Raw genomic sequence first — 18,686 nt, 5'->3', positions numbered from 1 at the left:
TCCTCAACTATATTGCATTATCATGGATATCTTCTATGAATTACTTGTCAGTTTTTAAAGCCTCCCACAATAGCATTATCACAGAATTTACCTGTCTTTCAAATTTTTCCTGAGAAATTCAGGTCCAACAAGCATCTTGCTACGTATACCCTAGCATGATGCTTTCAGTCAATTAGATCTGCCAAGAAAATTCCAGCTTTATAAATATACTGCCCCATGAAAAGTCTCAGCAAAATGAGTAAATATCACTACTGGTGGAAAGGTCCTGAACGAATCCAGTTCCTTAAATTCTACTGAAGCCTATACTAGACCCCCTAATGAACTAGGAATCCCACACTGTTTTTCTTATATTATGTTTCCTCGGTTATGCCTGTCACTCCTCTATTGTTCTGTAGCCTGTGACATTCATGGGAAATTTCTATGGTGATGGCCAAGTATATCAAATGGCTGATATAAATCAGGGACTGGTTTTTGTTGTACTATATCAGATTATAGAGCATATGTCCTAATGTAAGTAGATTGGTTATATATTGCTAAGTTTCTCAGTTTAGAAAACTCTCACATTAGTCTTGTCTTCCCCAATGCCCACCGACAAAAGAGCCAGTCTGTTAGACATTACTTCTCTTCTTGGTTAAAGCTTTTTGGTATTTTCTACAATTTCAGTGTTTAATTATCTTTGAATATATTTGTCTATGAGGCATGATCATAATTAAGATTTCTATCTACATGGAGGCTCACTGATTTATCCTTTGTATCAATTTGTTACTTGAAGGGTATCATTTTTTTCTAGGTGATTCCCTTACTCACTAATACAGTATTCATTTTGGTATACCAAGCTGTACCACTTATTATTGTTCTATTTTGGGCCTTCTTCATTTTTGATCACATGGAAATTGAAAAAAAGGCAACACCTCCATTTCTCCTCTTTGATCCAATTCCACACCTATGTCTTTGGCAATACTAAAGATGTAAGCCTTGCATCCTTTTCTGACACAAATTTCAATTTACACCAGCAGTCTCCTGCAGTGCTGTCAGATTACACAGGGACAGATCTTTTATTATACACAGCAGGAGCTTTGTAGCCTCTACAGCAACTCAATGATAGTTCTTCCCTGATGTGTGACCCCAGGGCAGATGTCAAATGTTCGACTATCATTAAGGGCTGCTACTGAATACTACATAAGAAAAAGACTACTGCTTTGACTCCTAGAGACATCCCCTGTACCATGGGCTCACATAATTGACATCTCTTATTATCCTTAATCTTGTCATGCCACTGCCACTATCCCCTTAAACACAACAGAGACATATAAAATTTTCTGTATAAAGTCTGCTCCTTCATTCAATGGTGCTTTAGTTGCCTGCCTCATCCCCTACCTGAAAAAGATCATCTACACTCTTTGCAAACATTTCAGTTTTGTCATTTTTACCCAATTACCCAAGTGCTGCTAAAATTCTTTTCCTCAGTGAAAGATGTAAATAATGTCTAAAACTTCCCCTGAGTTATACCAATATAAAACCATTGTGCCAGTGGCAAAACAATTTATAATTCGAACCAAATTGCTCTGAGGAACAAAAAGGTTTCTTGGAATTATTTGCAAATAATAAGTGATATGTTATTTATTAGAGTGTGGCACCTCTAACCCAGAGGTTGAACCACAAAGTCTTTTCCCTGCAGGGACGTTGGCTTTACCACATTGTAAATATGGAGATTTCCTCCACTGGACTCTCTGAGTATATATGTATATGTATATTTATATGTATATGTATATATATATATATATACATATACATATATATGATAAGTTAGGGCTGGTTTACACATACACATAGCAGGTCGGAAAGAGATGCTGGATACAGATTTCTTGACTCTGCTTGCTCCTATCTGTTGGCTTGGAAATAGTCAATAAGCCACACTAGGATAATATTTTACAAACTGACACATCTAAACTGCCCAAGATGTCATTTGTGTAGCTTTGAGAATAGTTTGTTTTAAAGAATTTGCACAATTCCCAATAAACCAATCAGAATTATCAGCCACAGCTGACAGGCAGGGTTGGTCCTCCTTCACAAGTTCATATTTGGGGCTCATCATAATCCTGACTGTTCCCCAGATGAGCAGGTAGGACATCTTTCTGGGAGACAACTGCTACCTCTTTAAGCTTATAACTTGAAAATTGGCACTAAGTGTAGGGCAGCCAAAAGAAACTAAAAACTAGTCAGCAATATTTTACACATATGGTTGGCTGTATTTAGAGCACTGTTATTTGCTCACAATCATCCAGTTTTCAAAACGAACTGTCTATTAAAATCCATGTCTCCTAATACATTTTATCACAGAACAATGAGGCCAAGTATTCAAAATGGATAAAGGAGCACTTGCAGAGACAGCAGTCCCAGAGAGGCAGGAACTTCAAAAAGCAAGTTTTTAAATCATACTAAAGAGGGTATCTAATTTGGGAGAAGAAGTGATAGTTCCAAGTTATAGCAGGCTAGAGGGATCTATGGCATGTCACATAAATATTTGCTAGAATACAATTTATCATCAGGATAACATTGCCTTCTCATCTATGGATAAGTTGTAGCTATAGAGACCAGAATAGAGGTATGCTGTGGGATGGTGTCTAATTTGGAAAAATAGAATGAAGAACAGGAGAGGAGTGACACTAGTTACTACTCATCAGTCTAAACCTTGGGAAGCCCAATTTAGAGGAGAATAATTCCAGGATCTCATAACAGAGAAATCTTACCTGAAACTCCCAGTATTTCACTACTTCTGATTCTCCTGAAGTGCTGGGTTGAGTGATTTTATCTCTACTTGATGCACCTCTCTGTTGCTTGTAGATAAATGGCTTATTTATCTCATTCAAGTAATTTCACATAATTTCTAAATTAGTCTTGCCTGTGAAAGAGTCGTCATTCAAAAAAAGCACACTGTGAAGTATGCATTCTTTTTAACCCTTTTCTCAATATAATAATCTTTAAGAAATCAATTAAACAGGGGGTCAATAATTTACCTCACATACCTATATATTATTGATAGTCAAATGTTCAGCTTGTTTATGGAGCAGCAGCTAGAAAATGAAATTATGTAAATACCCATTCTGTGATAGGACAGGAAACATAGCTGGCATCAGGGAGAAAAACAATAATACATCTCATTGTGCTGTTAAAAAATATGGAGTAGTCAAAGTTGTTGCACAGAAAGTGTAAATATTAAAACACAGTGAGGCCTGAACATTTAGAGTCTCTCACCAAGTAAGCAGATCCTCCTTTATTTCTGGTTGTTACTGGCATGATGTTGTCTACCACCTGGCTCTCAGCTCATGCAAATTCATTGAGTTTCCAAGTTTTAGGCGTCTTTCAACTAGAGTCACAATGCGGGAAAGAGTGTAAAATCCCCTTTATCAAAAGTAAATTTATTTTCCCTATGGACTGATTGTTCAAGTGCTGCAGAAAGAACCTAGGTCTTCATGAATCCATGCAAGCTATCTATTATTGAGCCACATCCATTGTGGTGGTATTTTACTTGTACTGAAATGTGATTTTAATTGTATGTTAATAAATAAAGTTGCCTGGGGGTCAGAGTTTTAGAGCCATAGCAAGTGTGTGGCAGTGGTGGCGCACGCCTTTAAGGACCTGGAGGGCGGTACATACAGGCAGTCACGTGTTTAGGTTTACAACCAATGAGAAGGCAGAACAGCTAGACTATAAAAAGACATACGCACAGGAAGTAGGCCCCTTTTTCGGAGAGCTCTCTTGGCTGAAGCAGGATAGCTGAAGCAGGAAGGGTAAGGCTCTTAGTTCTGACCTCTTGGCTTTCTTCTCTGAATCGGCTCTGTGTTTCTTATTTAATAAGACGGTTGATTACATCTACAATCCATATTCCTAGTATCCACAGTTATTTTACTTAAAATTGTCTTCCATTTGTCCATATCATCATAAGGAACTCTAAAACCTATTATCATCAGCAAGGCCCACAGACTTCTTTACACACAGTAGGGGAGGCAGGAGACTGTAGCTAAGAAAGGGCACACATAAAGAGAAGGAATCAAACAAAGGTGTAACTGTCATCTGCCAGATATTCTAGCCAAACAGACCTTGTTCTTCTTGTTCCATTTCCCTCCCTCAGACATCATATATCACATCCCAAATGGAGCCCACAAGAAAGTAAAGGCACAGATCACCAACTAAGCATCACCACTATGGCAATACCTCTTTAAGCAAGAATGTTCATGCTTTTCATCTTTGTATCTCTAAGGAAGTACAAGGACTAGCTTCCAGTAGCTGTGTGACTTCTGGTCAAATACATAAATCCCCCTCAGGGCTGTATGCCCACAAAAATTTTCCTATACAGGGATAGAAATTCCTCTCCTGACTCCTTCAAGCCACCTTCTCTTGAAATTCGGGCCTTGTGAAACTTAAAATTAAATAGCTTTTATTTTCAATACATCAGAAAACTTCAGACTGAAGAAACAAACAAATGAGAATGTTTTCTTTTGACCAGATAGCCTAGGCTTTGATGGCTCCACTTAGCTAATTATAGCTCATAGGTCCAGCATCTGGGGAATAAGGTAGAAGAAGAATGACTGCTGACATTCACCAATCCCATTTGTATCTAGGAGGAATCTTTCATCTTTACACAACCCAGGAAAAGTGTTTGTTCTTTGGGCTCCATTCTGATGCATACACTTTCTCTCAGACTTAATCAGAAAAAAAATTCCAAACAATCATATTAGACCAACCTCAAAGCTCCATGGGAGCATAAACTTGTTACTTTTTATTCCTACTGTAGGTGGGAACTGACTGCATATCCAACTGTACTAGTCATAGTGATGTCTGTCTCATCACTCAGCAGGGGTCCTTGAGAATGCATGACAGTCATGGCCATATTAAATTCCTACTCCATAATTGACATTTAGATATATTAACTTCAATAGAGGTCTTCTAGAATATAGGATGGGATTCTTCAAATAAAGTAAAGTGGGGAATTCTGGGGGAAAGTAGATAATTACTGAGCCCAATTTCTTGGGTAGGACAGAAGATTGAGTCTTGGAGAAAGCCAAATTAACAAGGTGTCATGCATTAATTAGGGCTGGATTGGCCCTATGGCTAGGAATTTTCTAAGTGACATTTGGATTAGATGTTTTTAAAAGGTCCATGGATCTTTACCTTTCCCCCATTGTTTCTATTTAGACAGCTGCTCAATGGTATTCTATTCATGTCTCCATGAATTACTTCTGGAATTTTCTTTCAGGAATAAGAATCCCTCATGTCAGCAATAATGAACCATGAACTCACAGAGAAAACAACAACAACATGAGACCCGTACATTATTAAGTGTTTTACAAATTCTAGGGGAAAAAAGGGGAGGATATATGGACTTCATATTACATTTTGAATGAATGTTGGCTGTGGGTCGATGAAAGGGAGAGTCATGTTTCATGGGCTTCGGAACACTGTAGAATATCAATATCCAAATGAAAGACCTTACACACATGTGAATATGAGCAGCAACAATTGGACTCAGTGAGTTTAAAACAACAAAAGGAAGAAAGAAAGAAACAAGTAAATAAATAAATGTGGTATTATTGCTCAAAGTAGTTATTTGAATATTGTCTCCATGATTTAGTGGTGTGGGTCTGTAAATACGGATACCTAGATGACTGGTTCCCTGGAATATGTGAAACAAAAGGTTCCATCCCAACATGAAAATGATTTGGAGAGGATAATAGAGGTAGATCTGACTACAGTTCACATTTTATGAATTCTGTTACTGTAGCGAACCCATACTAATACATATAGTATGTTTGTACAAATTGTGATGAAGTGTCTTGCAAAGCTTCTTGTGAAATCACAATATCTGCTAATTTCAACAATGATAATCTAATGTCATCATTTTGTTTAGATTAGTTATAAACATGATACTCAACTAAAATATGCTTCTATCTTTATCGCATTGTGAATTATATTTAAAAAATTCACCATTTAATTTTGAGATACTAAAAGAATGTCCCTGAGCCAGGCGGTGGTGGCGCACACCTGTAATTCCAGCACTCGGGAAACCAAGTAATCTGCTGGGGACCAGCCTCAGCAGTTTTGGGGGTCAGAAGGATGTGATACCTGGATTTTGCAGTAAAAACTCAGAGACAGTCCTTGTGCATGCTGACAGGATATTTCGGGGTTCTGCATTTGCTAAGTAGCTTCTTTGGTACACTTTCTTTTGCTTCTTCTTTTGTCTTTGTAACCTCATTCTTTTATTATCATAAATGAGTGGAAACAGAAAGAAAAGGGGAAATCACCCAATACAGAATGTTCTCTTGATTCCAAAGGTTATTCTTAGAAAATCACCAATATATTTTTCATCATCTGTTACTAAACACAGGAACCATCCCAGACTTAACACCAAAGCAAGCATAATCTATTTTCATTATTAATGATTATACAATCTTCTGAGTACTTGACCCAGAGCAAGGAACATGCAATTTCATAAAAAAGTTAATAATAAGAACAGTGGTCAATGTACCAGAGAGTCATTTACTTCTCACACATCCTGCTCCGACCTCAAGACCACTGTAGCCTCCTAAGTTCCTCCTCAGCCCTCTGCAAACACCAAGCCCCATAACTGGTGGGCCACAATGACCTAAGACAGGAAATCTGTCACCGCATTTCAGCAAATTCTGTCCTTCTATATCCTAGCAATTCCAAGAAAGACCTGATCCAATTTTCAGAGCTTCCATGAAAGGAAGTTCACCTTTCTTGTCAGCTGTTTTTAATCTATGAACCCAATGAAACTTGTAGTAATCACTCCATCAGTTGCCACATTGTCTCCACACTCCTTCAGGAGGAATCAAAAATATCAGTATTAAAGTTGCAATCTCCCTTTCTTGTAGAAGGCCACTATTTTCCTCCTATTCTAGGTTCCCACAAGTCTAGTTTGTCATCCCATCTATGTTATTCCAGCCACAGTATTTAGTCAATACCCCTTAGGGTCTGGAGATTTACACAATGCCCTTGGAATATCCTCAGAAACTGAATTATTCATCATGGCCAATTTGAGTCGAGTGTGTTGACCACACATTCAGTACAGTTTATCTAAGCCTGAAAAGCTTCCCCAGGCTGCAGGTTCTTTCCCATGACTTACATAACTGCCTTAACCCCAGCCTGGGTGATGATCTCTGTATAATTTCCAGTGAAATTTACTTCACTCCTTTCCTGCATCACAGAAATCACCATTGATCTAGGAACACAGAACAGGAAGATCAGATAGAAGAAAAAGACCAGCATTACAAGAAGTATTTATATGGAGGAGGACATGACATGTGCACACCATAAAGCATGTCCTTGGCACACTTAGGCATTTCTGCAATGGCGCTCTAGAGGCGAGCTAAGCAGAGGATCCGGAGGGGAACACATGGAGCGATTTAAAATAGAACAAGCAGAGGTACATGGGAGGGTTTGGATAGAAGACAGGGTAGGAAGAACTTATGTCACTATATTATAATCTCAAAAAATTAGAGAAATATATTTTAATAAAAGCGAAACATAGAAACAGCAAGAAAAATATTTCTCTAATTCCACTGGAGTCAAATTGAAATAAAGTGAATCCTGAAGACATAGTGATAAACTGATATATCTGGTTATCACTTGACCCTCATCAGAAATTTCATCTCGTATTAATTGGGAATTAACACAATGATATGCAGGAAACTCTTCCTATATACCCTTAGAGGCTTTGGGTAAATATGTTATGATGTTTAATGCCTTCTTCATATAGCTGAACTAAAGCCTCCTGTATCTGTGTTGAAAAGGTACCAAAAATATTCTAACAGTTTCAGAGCTGGGGGATCATTCCTTAATGACCATATTTTACAATCTTAACTTTCCTATCTGTCAGAGAAATTCAGAATGTGCGTTTTCAGACACAAGATAAGGCGTTCACAGGTACTAAACATATGAAAATACCAGATACAAAAAGAGAGAAATGTGGGCTCATAATTACTCTCAAGGGAAGCATGTAATACCTGACTATCACTAGAAATAAATAACTGATTTCCAACAAAGTTATGTCTTACCTGTCATCATAGAGAGAAATGGGCTGACCAGGCAAAAAAAAATTAATGACCAAGATTTTGTATGTGTCAAAAGGAATTGACAATGCCCACCAACATTCGAAAGTTGTACTTCTGAGTCCCTAAATGGCAAAAGGATTATAAGAAGTAAAATTCATTTGCTATTCTTTATTGTCCACCCAGAGACTCTAGTAACAGAAAGGCTAGTGTCTGGAGAAGTTATTGCTTGATAATTTCAGTGAATCTAGGTAACTGATTAAAGTGACAATACCATAGCCATTCCCATAGTGGATCTCCCTGGGATAAAAAAGAGCAGAACTCTCTTTTCCTGCCCCAGTTAGTAAATCCTCAATTGGATTATTTCCTTTGCTTATAATGCAGCACATTTAGACTGAGACTGGAATGTCACATCTTTAAAGAGAAGCTGTAGCTTCAGAAGCAGGATCCCACTTGCTGCACAGGTGACACGAGCAGGGGACTCAGAGCTGTGATCCTGGGAATCAAACAATCCTGACTCTGCTAAACTTCATGGGCTCTGTCTCCTGTGATGTTAGGAGCAGTCAGCCTTTTGTGAGCCAGTATAAAGTTGGGCTTTGGTTATACCCAGGACCAACTGTTCCTGGACTATAGCCTGAGCCTGACTGGTAAAAAGCCACACCTTGGACTCTTTTATTATCACTCCTTGCCACTTATTAAAGGGCTGTGTGCATTCAAATTGAGCCTGGGATAAGAACCCTTAAGGACAATGATCACAGTTCCAGCTAAGAGGCAAATCTTGTGGTAACCTTGGAGATCTCCATCATAGTTGCTGATTCATTTCTCCCTCCCACTTAAATGTCCGTGTGCTGCCACTGAAGCAGCGAAATTGAATGTGCGCAAGAGAAAAAAACATGCAATTTACTCTGGTCTCTGACTCCAATTATCAGAAAAAAAAATAGCAGAAAACAGAAAAACAGCCCGTGCAAACTAGGGCATTGTGTTCGTTGCTTGGGCCAAATTCCTGGCTACATACAAGCAACCCTCCCTTTCTGCCTGCTGCTGGCTGATTGTGATTCTGTGCTGTGGATTGCAGCTCGCTGCTGACAGTTTCCAATATGTCATGTCATTTCCTCTATTGCGTTGAGAGATTCTTGAATTATGCCACTCCAATAAATATATTTCTGATATATATATATATATATATATATATATATATATATATGGACAAAAATGATCAAAATAAGATGCTACTTTTGTAAAGAGTAATGGTACATTTAGCATATTCTGAACATAGGCACTTTGGATATGCTATCCTACTGTGTCGTAATGATTATGTAATATTTTGAGGTCTATGTATTATATTCATAATCCTTATATACTATTTACACTTTCTCCTTTGTATATAGGCATTTATCTGTGCTTCCCCATATATCTGCATACATGTAGCATTCATTTTGGATTCAAAGTCCCATAAATTCTCACAAAATACGTTGCTCATTATTCATATGCAAATATAGATATTTTGAAAACATTCAAAAATTCTTTGCATTTCCCCCAGTAGAATTCTGCTTTAAACATTATTATCAGTATTCTGTCCTTAGATCACATAGTTACTCTCTTTTGTGTGGCATCTGAGATCTGGGAAAGCCCCTGTGTTTTCTTTTCTGTGGGGCCACCAATTAGAACATGAACAGACTCTGAAAGCTACCATAGATGCGAAATTCTGCCTTTCCATCGTCATCACCACATTAAATATTATAGGCCACTCTGACAATATTTGTTTAATGATCTTTCTTCAGCATGTAGTAGAATATTGGTTTGCTTCATAAAGAAACAATTTTGTATGCATACTCAGCTGATACAATGGTGCTAAAAAATCCATCAAATATCAGTTGCATGCATAGGAGTATTACCAATGTTAGATTGACAATGTGTTTCACACAAGGAGAGAATTTGCCAAACATGTTATCCAAGCTGGCCAGGAAAACTTCATGATATTACTCACAGGACATAAGCCTCGGGTTTTTCTTTGGATATTGTTGTCTGTATGCCTAATTTTTCATACGTACGTACGTACGTACGTACATGTACACACACACACACACACACACACACACACACACACACACACATATATATATATATTCTGTAATTAAAAAGCAGGGAATCATCTTTCCAAGCAGTCAGATGGTGATGGACTCTTCTATTAGGCTTTGCTTATTAGAAGCAAGAAAGCAATATATAACATAGGAGATATTTGGCAAAAAACAAAAAAACAAAAACAGATTTTCCCTAATGCAAGCACCTACTCATCATCTTTCCGTATTTATGAATCGGTGCTTGTACTCACTCAGATTTTATTTTGGAATGCTTAAATAAAACTTAAGCATAAACCAGTGCATCTGTTTTTTTTTTAATCACAACACATACTAAAAGTGATCAATGGTGAGGAATCTCCTGTAAAGAAAACTTCTAAATTCCTTTAAATTACACTTGATCACTGTTCTTATTGAACATTTGTTTTTAAACTAATTTTTACCTTGTTTTGTGCTTTGAAACAGGGTCGTGAACCATTAATATAGATATTATTTTACTCATCATCATCATGTGCTGTTCATAGAGAAATCACAGCTAACACAATGAAACACATCCTAGCAGACATGATGATTGCACTACCGCCTTTAAGTGTAAAAACTTGTCAGGACTTAGCATATCCTAGGATATTATATCCTTCCTTCCCGCAGACATGACTGAATATTTCAAATTTTTATATTAAAAGAAACATATGTCATTGAAATGAGGAAAAATAATTCCCCGTGTATTAACCTAGCCTGATACATGAGGCTAAGAAATAGTGAACCCAGAGGCACTCCTTCTTTGGCAACATCTCTGAAGGCATGTCATTTCAAACAGGTTTCTCTGTATCTATCCTTAAACTCACAGTCAACTTTAGTTGTAAGTCTCCAAAAAAGACATCATTTTACAGCACTTTTACAAAATTCCACACCTGCAGAAACAACTATGTATTTACATTGTTATGTCTACAGCCACCTGATAAATCCACACAACTCAACATTTTTCGTGGGCAAAAAAGACAAATATTTATTGAGAACAAATCTGAACATCTGTTTTACATTCTAAGCCACAAGAAAACAGCAAAACTGCAAGAGAAGACAAACACTGAAAAAAGCAGCTTACTGTCTTTCGCTTTAACTTGATAACAGTTAGTTGACCCAGGCCCTCTCCCTTGGCCTGTTTCCCCAAGAACATTTTCCAGTTTACAGCTCACTCATGCTTCTGGGTTAAAACCACTTTTCATCTGAGCGGCAGAGGTCCAAGGTTTCAGATGAGCTCTCTCTCTAACTTCTCTGGGGTTCCTAGTAGATGAGGCAGAGGTGCAAATGTAAAAATCTGTCAAGTTTCTTTCCTGAGGGCAACCATTTCTCACTGCTGACAGTGACAGTGGAACATTTAAGATGTGGTACTCACTCCAAGGACTGATGCATGCATGCAGCCTGCAGTGTGTTCACTGGTCCTTTCCCTAGGTGCCTTACTATGAAGTGGCAAGACAAGCTTCTCTTTCTGCTCTTTCAGGGGATGGTGTCTCAGCTTCATGCTGGGAACATCAGCCTAGAGAGAGACTTCCTTGGCCCGCCATTGTCAAGGAGACTGTTGTGAAGTATGAGAGGTAGTGGGATGAGCACCAGGCATGGGGGCAGTGGACTCTACTGTGGACTGTCTGAGGCACCACACCGCTGTTTACTTTGACCCAGTCATTCAACTTCGGATTCATTTCATCTGCTAAAAAAACCAAGGGGTTAATTTAAAACATCCTTCAGGGAGGCTGAGTTGAGAGGATCACTGTCAGTTTGAAGCCAGCCTGGGCCAGGTATGCAAATCAGTCATAGCTACACAGTAAGAATCAATACACAAAATCAATACACAAAATCAATACACAAAACAAAAGAAGCTCCCCGAAAGAAAATCCAACAAAAAACGACCTCTTGGGTCTTTCCCAGCAGAACTGCCTAGGCTCCACGATCCTACAGATATAAAGCTTCTGAGCCACAAGGAGCTGTCACAAAGGAGATAGTTTTAAATGCTTTGAGAGGCCCTTGGCCACCTTTCAGAGCTTATTTGGATTACACACTTCCAGCAACACGGGTTTCACAAATTTTCATATCACATAGAAGCAGCAAATGAAAAGATCCCAGCGGAGAGCTGCACAAGGTAGGCACTCTAGACAGAGCTAGTCAACGACATTTTCGGTTCAATAAACACTTGGTTGAATGCCTATCGCGCATTGGCCCTGTACCCAGGGCTGAGGCATAAACATGAGCAAGGCAGCCCGAAGGGCAAACATCTTCTGATGAGACGTGGATGAAGAAGGACTTAGTAAATATTACAGAGGCAGACAGGGCGTTGAAGAAAGTACCAAAACTAATGTAAAACAGAAGAAAAAAGGTGGTGGTGGTGTCGGGGACAGGCAACATATCTCATCTGCACACTACAGTTCTGAATAGTTCTTTTTAAACAGGATGAAAAGGAGCACATGTGGTTTTAAAAGGCATAGAGAGAATGTCTCTGTTAAGTTTTAGAAATATCTCCGTCGAAAAAGAGAAAAATGGTCTTAAAAAAAAAAAAAAGTTTTGGCACTTAAGAAGGGTAAGATGGCTGTGTGTTCACCTCGGCAGGCAGCCACACATTCAGTGCCCCGCCACGCCTGTGAGGTGATCTGCCACGGAATTTTGAGCTGCTTTGGGACACTGGGCAAACACGTGTCCTCTCTTGCCACAGAGGTTGCACATGATGATCTTCCGGCAGTAAGGGCTCTTGTGCCCTTCTTCCCCACACCTGTAACACCTGTCCTGATTGCAGGTGCCGGTCATGTGGTTCTGAGAACCACATTTGAAGCACGTCTTGGGCTGCCCCTTGTACCAACTGTAGCCCCTCTCTGTTCCCAAGAAGAAGGCTCCAGGCAGGTGCCTCAGTCCGCCCTCCCCCTGGCGCAGCTCGATCTCGCACTTGTACTCCCCAGTCCAGATCCCAAACCTGTCAGTCACTTTCATTGGCAAGGCCAGCACATCACAGTGGCGCTTGAGCCAGGTCACAATATCCTCCACATTCACGGTCTCATTCTGGAAGAGGATGAAGAGGGTCTTCAAGCTGGACTTGCTCCGCCCCAACACCACAAAGTTCTCCCAGCAGTCGTCCAGCTCCCGCTTTTCCTCATAGCTGCGGAGAAACCGGGCAAGCTTGTCTGCGGATCTGAAGCTCACATCGAACTCGCAGCTGCCAGGGATCTGGATGACAGCATAGATGTCCCCAGGATCCATGCCGACAGAGCGCAGGATGAGCGCGCCCACCACGAAATCCCGGGTCGGACAGGCACTCTCTTCTCCCTGGAAACAGATGCGCACAAGGAAGCGGCCCTTACCCGGCCTGGCGGCTGGAGGCTCATCCTGGAGTGGGCGCCCTGCAGTGGCTTCTTTGGTCGCACCAGGCCTGGCAGGGGACGCCATAGCCGCCGCCGCGGCAGCCACCGCCACCTGGGCCATCTTCCTCTGATTCGCGTCTCCAGCTCCCTTCATCCTGCAAGCTTCTGCCGCGTAGCCCGCAGGGTCTCTACTGCAGCCCCTTGGGTCTCCGCGGCCGGCAGGTGGGAAGTTGCCGGGGTTCGGAGCGGCCAGGCCCGCGGGGCTGCCCAGCCTGCCACCCGCACCTCTGCCCCTTTCTTCTCCCCGCCACTGCTCACGGAAGTCGCGCTTCTTCTCCGCCAGGTTCTTTACTACCTGCGCCCAGCCCATCTTCTCTCCTGTGCCCTGGGCTTCCTCAGGCTGGGCCATAGGCTGCGGGGGGAGCGGCATCTGCAGAAGGCCCCGCTGCAGATCCTCCGCTGCTCTGCCACCTGTCGCCATCTTGCCTCTTGTCAGATGAAAATCTGGGTTTTTTTTAAACTAATTTTTACATTGTTATGTGCTTAGAAATAGTCCCCTGGACCATTAATATAGTTATTATTTTACTCATCATCATCACAGCTAACACAACTGAAAACATCAAGTCAGACTTGATGATTGTACCACCACATTTAAATATAAAGCTTTTCAGGACTTAGAATATCCTAGGGCATTATATCCTTGTTTCCCGCAGACATGACCGAATGTTTCTTTTTTTTTTCTTTTTCTTTTTTGATTGAAAGAATCATATACCATTTAAATGAGGAAAAATAATTCCCAATGCATTAACCTGGTCTGATACATAAAGCCTAAGAATTACTGAACCTAGAGGCACTCCTTCTTTGGCAACTTCTCTGAAGGCATGTCATTCCGAACATTTTTCTATATATCTTTATATCCACAGGCAACTTTAGTTTTAACTCTCCAAAAAGGCATCATTTTACAGCATTAGTACAAAATTCCATACCTGGACATATTGCTATGTACTTACAATGTTATTGCTACAGCCACCTGATAAATCCACACAACTCAACATGTTGTCTGGGCAAAGAAAGTATGGTACTCAATGCTAAGATGTAATTCAAGATCCTAAGGAACAGGATTCCTCCTGTAGAAAAAGTGTCTTCTAAGAAGGATACCGAATTTCAAAGCCCAATGTTTAGAAAATATGAATATCAACCAAAAATATAATCCAAAGTAAAGAAATACCCAAACAAGGGTAGCAGCATGACACACACATCTGCATGTCAGTGTGTAGTGGAAATTCTCTAGGCTTGACACACTAAGCAGAAAAGGTAAGAATAAAAGTTGGATGCTAAGATAGATAGATACAGGTTATTTAAAAATGACATTGTGAGACCTTTCAATTGGAAAGGTCAAAAATAAAAATATCCATTAATTATCTCCACATTCTCTACAATGCATCATTTAGTTCTGTCTATATTTGTGCATGTATGAAAAAATATAAATTCACTAAGAAGTAGTATTTCTTTTGGAATATCCTGGAGCAGACATGGTACTGCAGGAGGAAAAATATAGAAGAGTGGAACTGTATAAATACAGTACACATGTGAGATTTGCTCATCTACATCAAAGATGCATACACATGTATGTATATGTATTTTGATACACACACACACATACATTTCTACCTCAAAATGTATGTGAGAAGGAGGCACATATACATAAACATACAAAATCATTATACATATATGAATGCAATTGATATGGTTAAACACATACCATGGAGATATTGTGACAACTGCACATCTTAGACCAAGAAAGGGAATCAGAGTTTTCTTTCAGGTGTCAGTAAAGAGTTATTTGGTTATCCTCTTGGCCAAGGGGGCTCCTATAGTCTCCCCCCATTGATTCACAACCATTTCCAAACCAGGGTTACACCTCCTAATATGATGGTGATAAGCTAGTATTGAATTTCCTACATTCTTTATTCATCACAGAGCAGATATCCAATGGCACCTCATTTGAAGCTTCAATGGGAATGTCTACATGTGATAGGAATGAAAACTACTCTGCATATAACTCCAGCAAGATCAAAATGTCTCATACTCATTAGCTACATGCCAAAAGACAGCACATGTGGAGAAGTTTGCTCTTTTCCTACTTTTGCCATAGTGCCTATTTATAACAGGAGTAATCAATTACTTGCAAGGTGATAAGATATTATTGAAGATCCTACATACTTAGTTCTATGATGAAACTAAGTATGTAGTTCATCATAGAACAGATATCCACAGGGTACTTCTTAAGAAGCTTCAGTGGGTATGACTACATGGAATAGGAATAAAAAAAAAACTACTCTGATATAACTCCAGGAAGATCAAAATGTCACATGCTCATGAGCTTCATGCCACAAAATAGCACTTATAGTCTTCTCTTTTTTCCCTCTTTTGTCATAGTGGTCTATTTATAATAGGAGTAATCAATTACTTGAAAGGATTATGATTAATTCCATGAGGTGAATAAATGCTCTACACTCATAAATGTACCAAGAACTTGAGGCTAAAATTGTCTGAGAACTATAAAAATTATTTCTCTCATTACACTGTAGTCAAATTGAAATAAAGTGAGTCCTGAATACATAGTGAAAACTTCATAGATCTGGTAAATCATGACCCTCATCAGATAAATTTCATCTCGTATATCTCGTATTAATAGGGAATTAACAAAATGATATGCAAGAGACTCTTTATATAGACCATTATCAGCTTTGGATAACTATGTTATGATGTTTAATTTCTTTTTTATATAGCTGAACTAAAGCCTCCTGTATCTGTGTTGAAAAAGTACCAAAAATATTCTAACAGATTCATAGCTGGGGGATCATTCCTTAATGACCATGTTTCATAATCTCAACTTCCCTGTCGGTCAGAGAAATTCAGAATATGAGTTTTCAGACACAAGACAAGGCGTTCACAGGTACTAAACATATGGAAATACCAGATACAAGAAGAAAAAATCTGGGGTCTTAATAACTTTCAAGGGAACAATGTCACAGATGAATACCTGACTGTCACTAGAAATAAATAACTGATTTACAACAAAGTTCATGCCTTGCCTGATGTCATAGAAAAGAATGGGCTGACCAGGAAAAAAAGTCATGACCAAATTTTGTATGTGTCAAAAGGAATTGACAATGCCCACCAACATTCAAATGTTGTACCTCTGAGTCCCTAAATGACAAAAGGATTATAACAAGTAAATTTCATGTGCTATTCTTTATTGTCCACCCAGAGGCTCTAGTGACTGAAAGGCTAGTGTCTGGAACATTTATTGCTTGATACTTTGAGCGACTCTCAGTAACTGGACAATACCATAGCTATTCCCACAGTGGATCTCCATGCCATTGGAAAGAGCAGGACTCTCTTTTCCTGTGCCAGTTAGTAAAGCTTGAATTGGATTATCTCCCTTGCTTATAATGCAGCACATTTACACTGAGACTGGGATGTCACATCTTTAAATAGAAGCTGTAGCTTCAGAAGCAGGATCCCACTTGCTGCACAGGGGACAGGGGCAGGGGACTCAGAGCTGTGATCCTGGGAATCACACAATCCTGACTTTGCTAAACTGCAAGGGATCTGTCTCCTGTAGATGTCAGGAGCAGTCTGTCATTTCTGGGCCAGTAAAGAGTCCAGCTTTGGTTATACCCAGGACTAACTGTGTCCTCGACTATAGACTGAGCCTGAACAGTAAGAAGACAGACCTTGGACACTTTTATTAGCACTCCTTGCTTCTGATTAAAGGACTGTGTGCATTCAAATTGAGCCCAGGATAAGAAACAATAAGGACAATTATCTCAGTTCCACCAAAGGAGGCAAATCCTGTGGTAACCTTGGAGATCTCCATCAGAGATGCTGATTCATTTCTCCCTCACTCCCACTTAAATGTCCGTGTGCTGCCACTGAAGCAGTGAAGTTGAAAGTGCTCAATAGAAAAAACATGCAATTTACTCTGGTCTCTGCCTCCAATTATCAGAAAAAACAACAAACAAAAAAAAAAAAACAACCAAACAAAAAACAACAAAAAAGAAAAAAACAGCCTGTGACAACTAGGAAGTAATCATGTGTCAGTTGCTTGGGCCAAATTGCTGGCTACATACAAGCAACCCTCCCTTTCTGCTTGCTGCTGGCTGATTGTGATTCTGTGCTGCAGATTGCAGCTTGCTGCTGACAGTTTCTGATATGTCATGTCATTTCCTCTACTGTAATGATGGATTCTTGAGTTAAACCATTCCAATAAATATATTTCTGATCTATCTATCTATCTATCTATCTATCTATCTATCTATCTATCTATCTATCTATCTATCTATCTATCTGTGTGTGTGTACAAATACGACATAAACAAGATGCTACTTGCTGTGGGATGTTCTTTATGTTCAATGTGTTGCTCTGATTGGTTAATAAGTAAAACACTGATTGGCCAGTACCAGACAAAAAGTGTAGATGGGACAAGGAGAGAGGAGAATTCTGGAAAGTGAAAGACTGAGGTAGAGAGACGCTCTCAGCCACCGCCATGAGAAGATGTTAAGATATTGGTAAGCCATAAGCCATGTGGCAACTTATAGACTAATAAAAATTGGTTAATTTAAGATATAAGAACTAGATAACAAAAGCCTGCCGTGACCATACAATTTGTAAACAATATAAGCATCTCTGTCTTTATTTTATAAATGAGCTATGAGACTGCAGGGCTTGATGGGACCTGGAGAAAAAAACTTCAGCTACAGCTAGTTTTGTAAGTAGTAATGGTATATTTAGACATATTCCGAACATAGGCAATTTGTATATGCTATCTTACTGTGTCCTATATGATTATGTCATATTTTGAGATTTTTGTATTATAGTGTAATATTCATAATCTTTATGTACTTGTTACACTATCTCCTTCGTGTGTGTGTGTGTGTGTGTGTGTGTGTGTGTGTGTGTGTGTGCATTTATATGTGGTTTCACATATGTCTGCATGCATGTAGCATTCATTTTGGATTCAAAGTCCCATAAGTATTCAAAAAATACTTCATATACAAATATAGATATTTTGAAAATACTCAAAAATTCTTTGCATTTTCTCTAGGAGAATTCTGCTTTAATAATCTTTATCAGTACTCTGTCCTTAGTTCATATAATTACTATCTTTTGGGTGACATTTGAGTTCAGGG

General features: G+C 39.3%; 1 protein-coding gene across 1 annotated transcript; it reads right to left on the bottom strand.

Annotated features, from left to right (window-relative positions):
• Positions 1–11,990: 11,990 nt before the first annotated feature.
• LOC131902327 (zinc finger CCHC domain-containing protein 3-like) lies at positions 11,991–13,980 on the bottom strand. The gene has a single exon (XM_059253333.1). It carries the CDS (start codon positions 13,967–13,969, stop codon positions 12,758–12,760), a length of 1,212 nt encoding a protein of 403 aa, XP_059109316.1. The 5' UTR covers positions 13,970–13,980; the 3' UTR covers positions 11,991–12,757.
• Between the last annotated feature and the right edge of the window lie 4,706 nt (positions 13,981–18,686).

This window comes from Peromyscus eremicus, chromosome 1 (genome assembly GCF_949786415.1).
Source record: "Peromyscus eremicus chromosome 1, PerEre_H2_v1, whole genome shotgun sequence".
In the NCBI taxonomy this organism is placed as follows: Eukaryota; Metazoa; Chordata; class Mammalia; order Rodentia; family Cricetidae; genus Peromyscus; species Peromyscus eremicus.
Note: the sequence above shows the minus strand (reverse complement) of the source record. Positions and strands in the feature narration are given on the sequence as shown.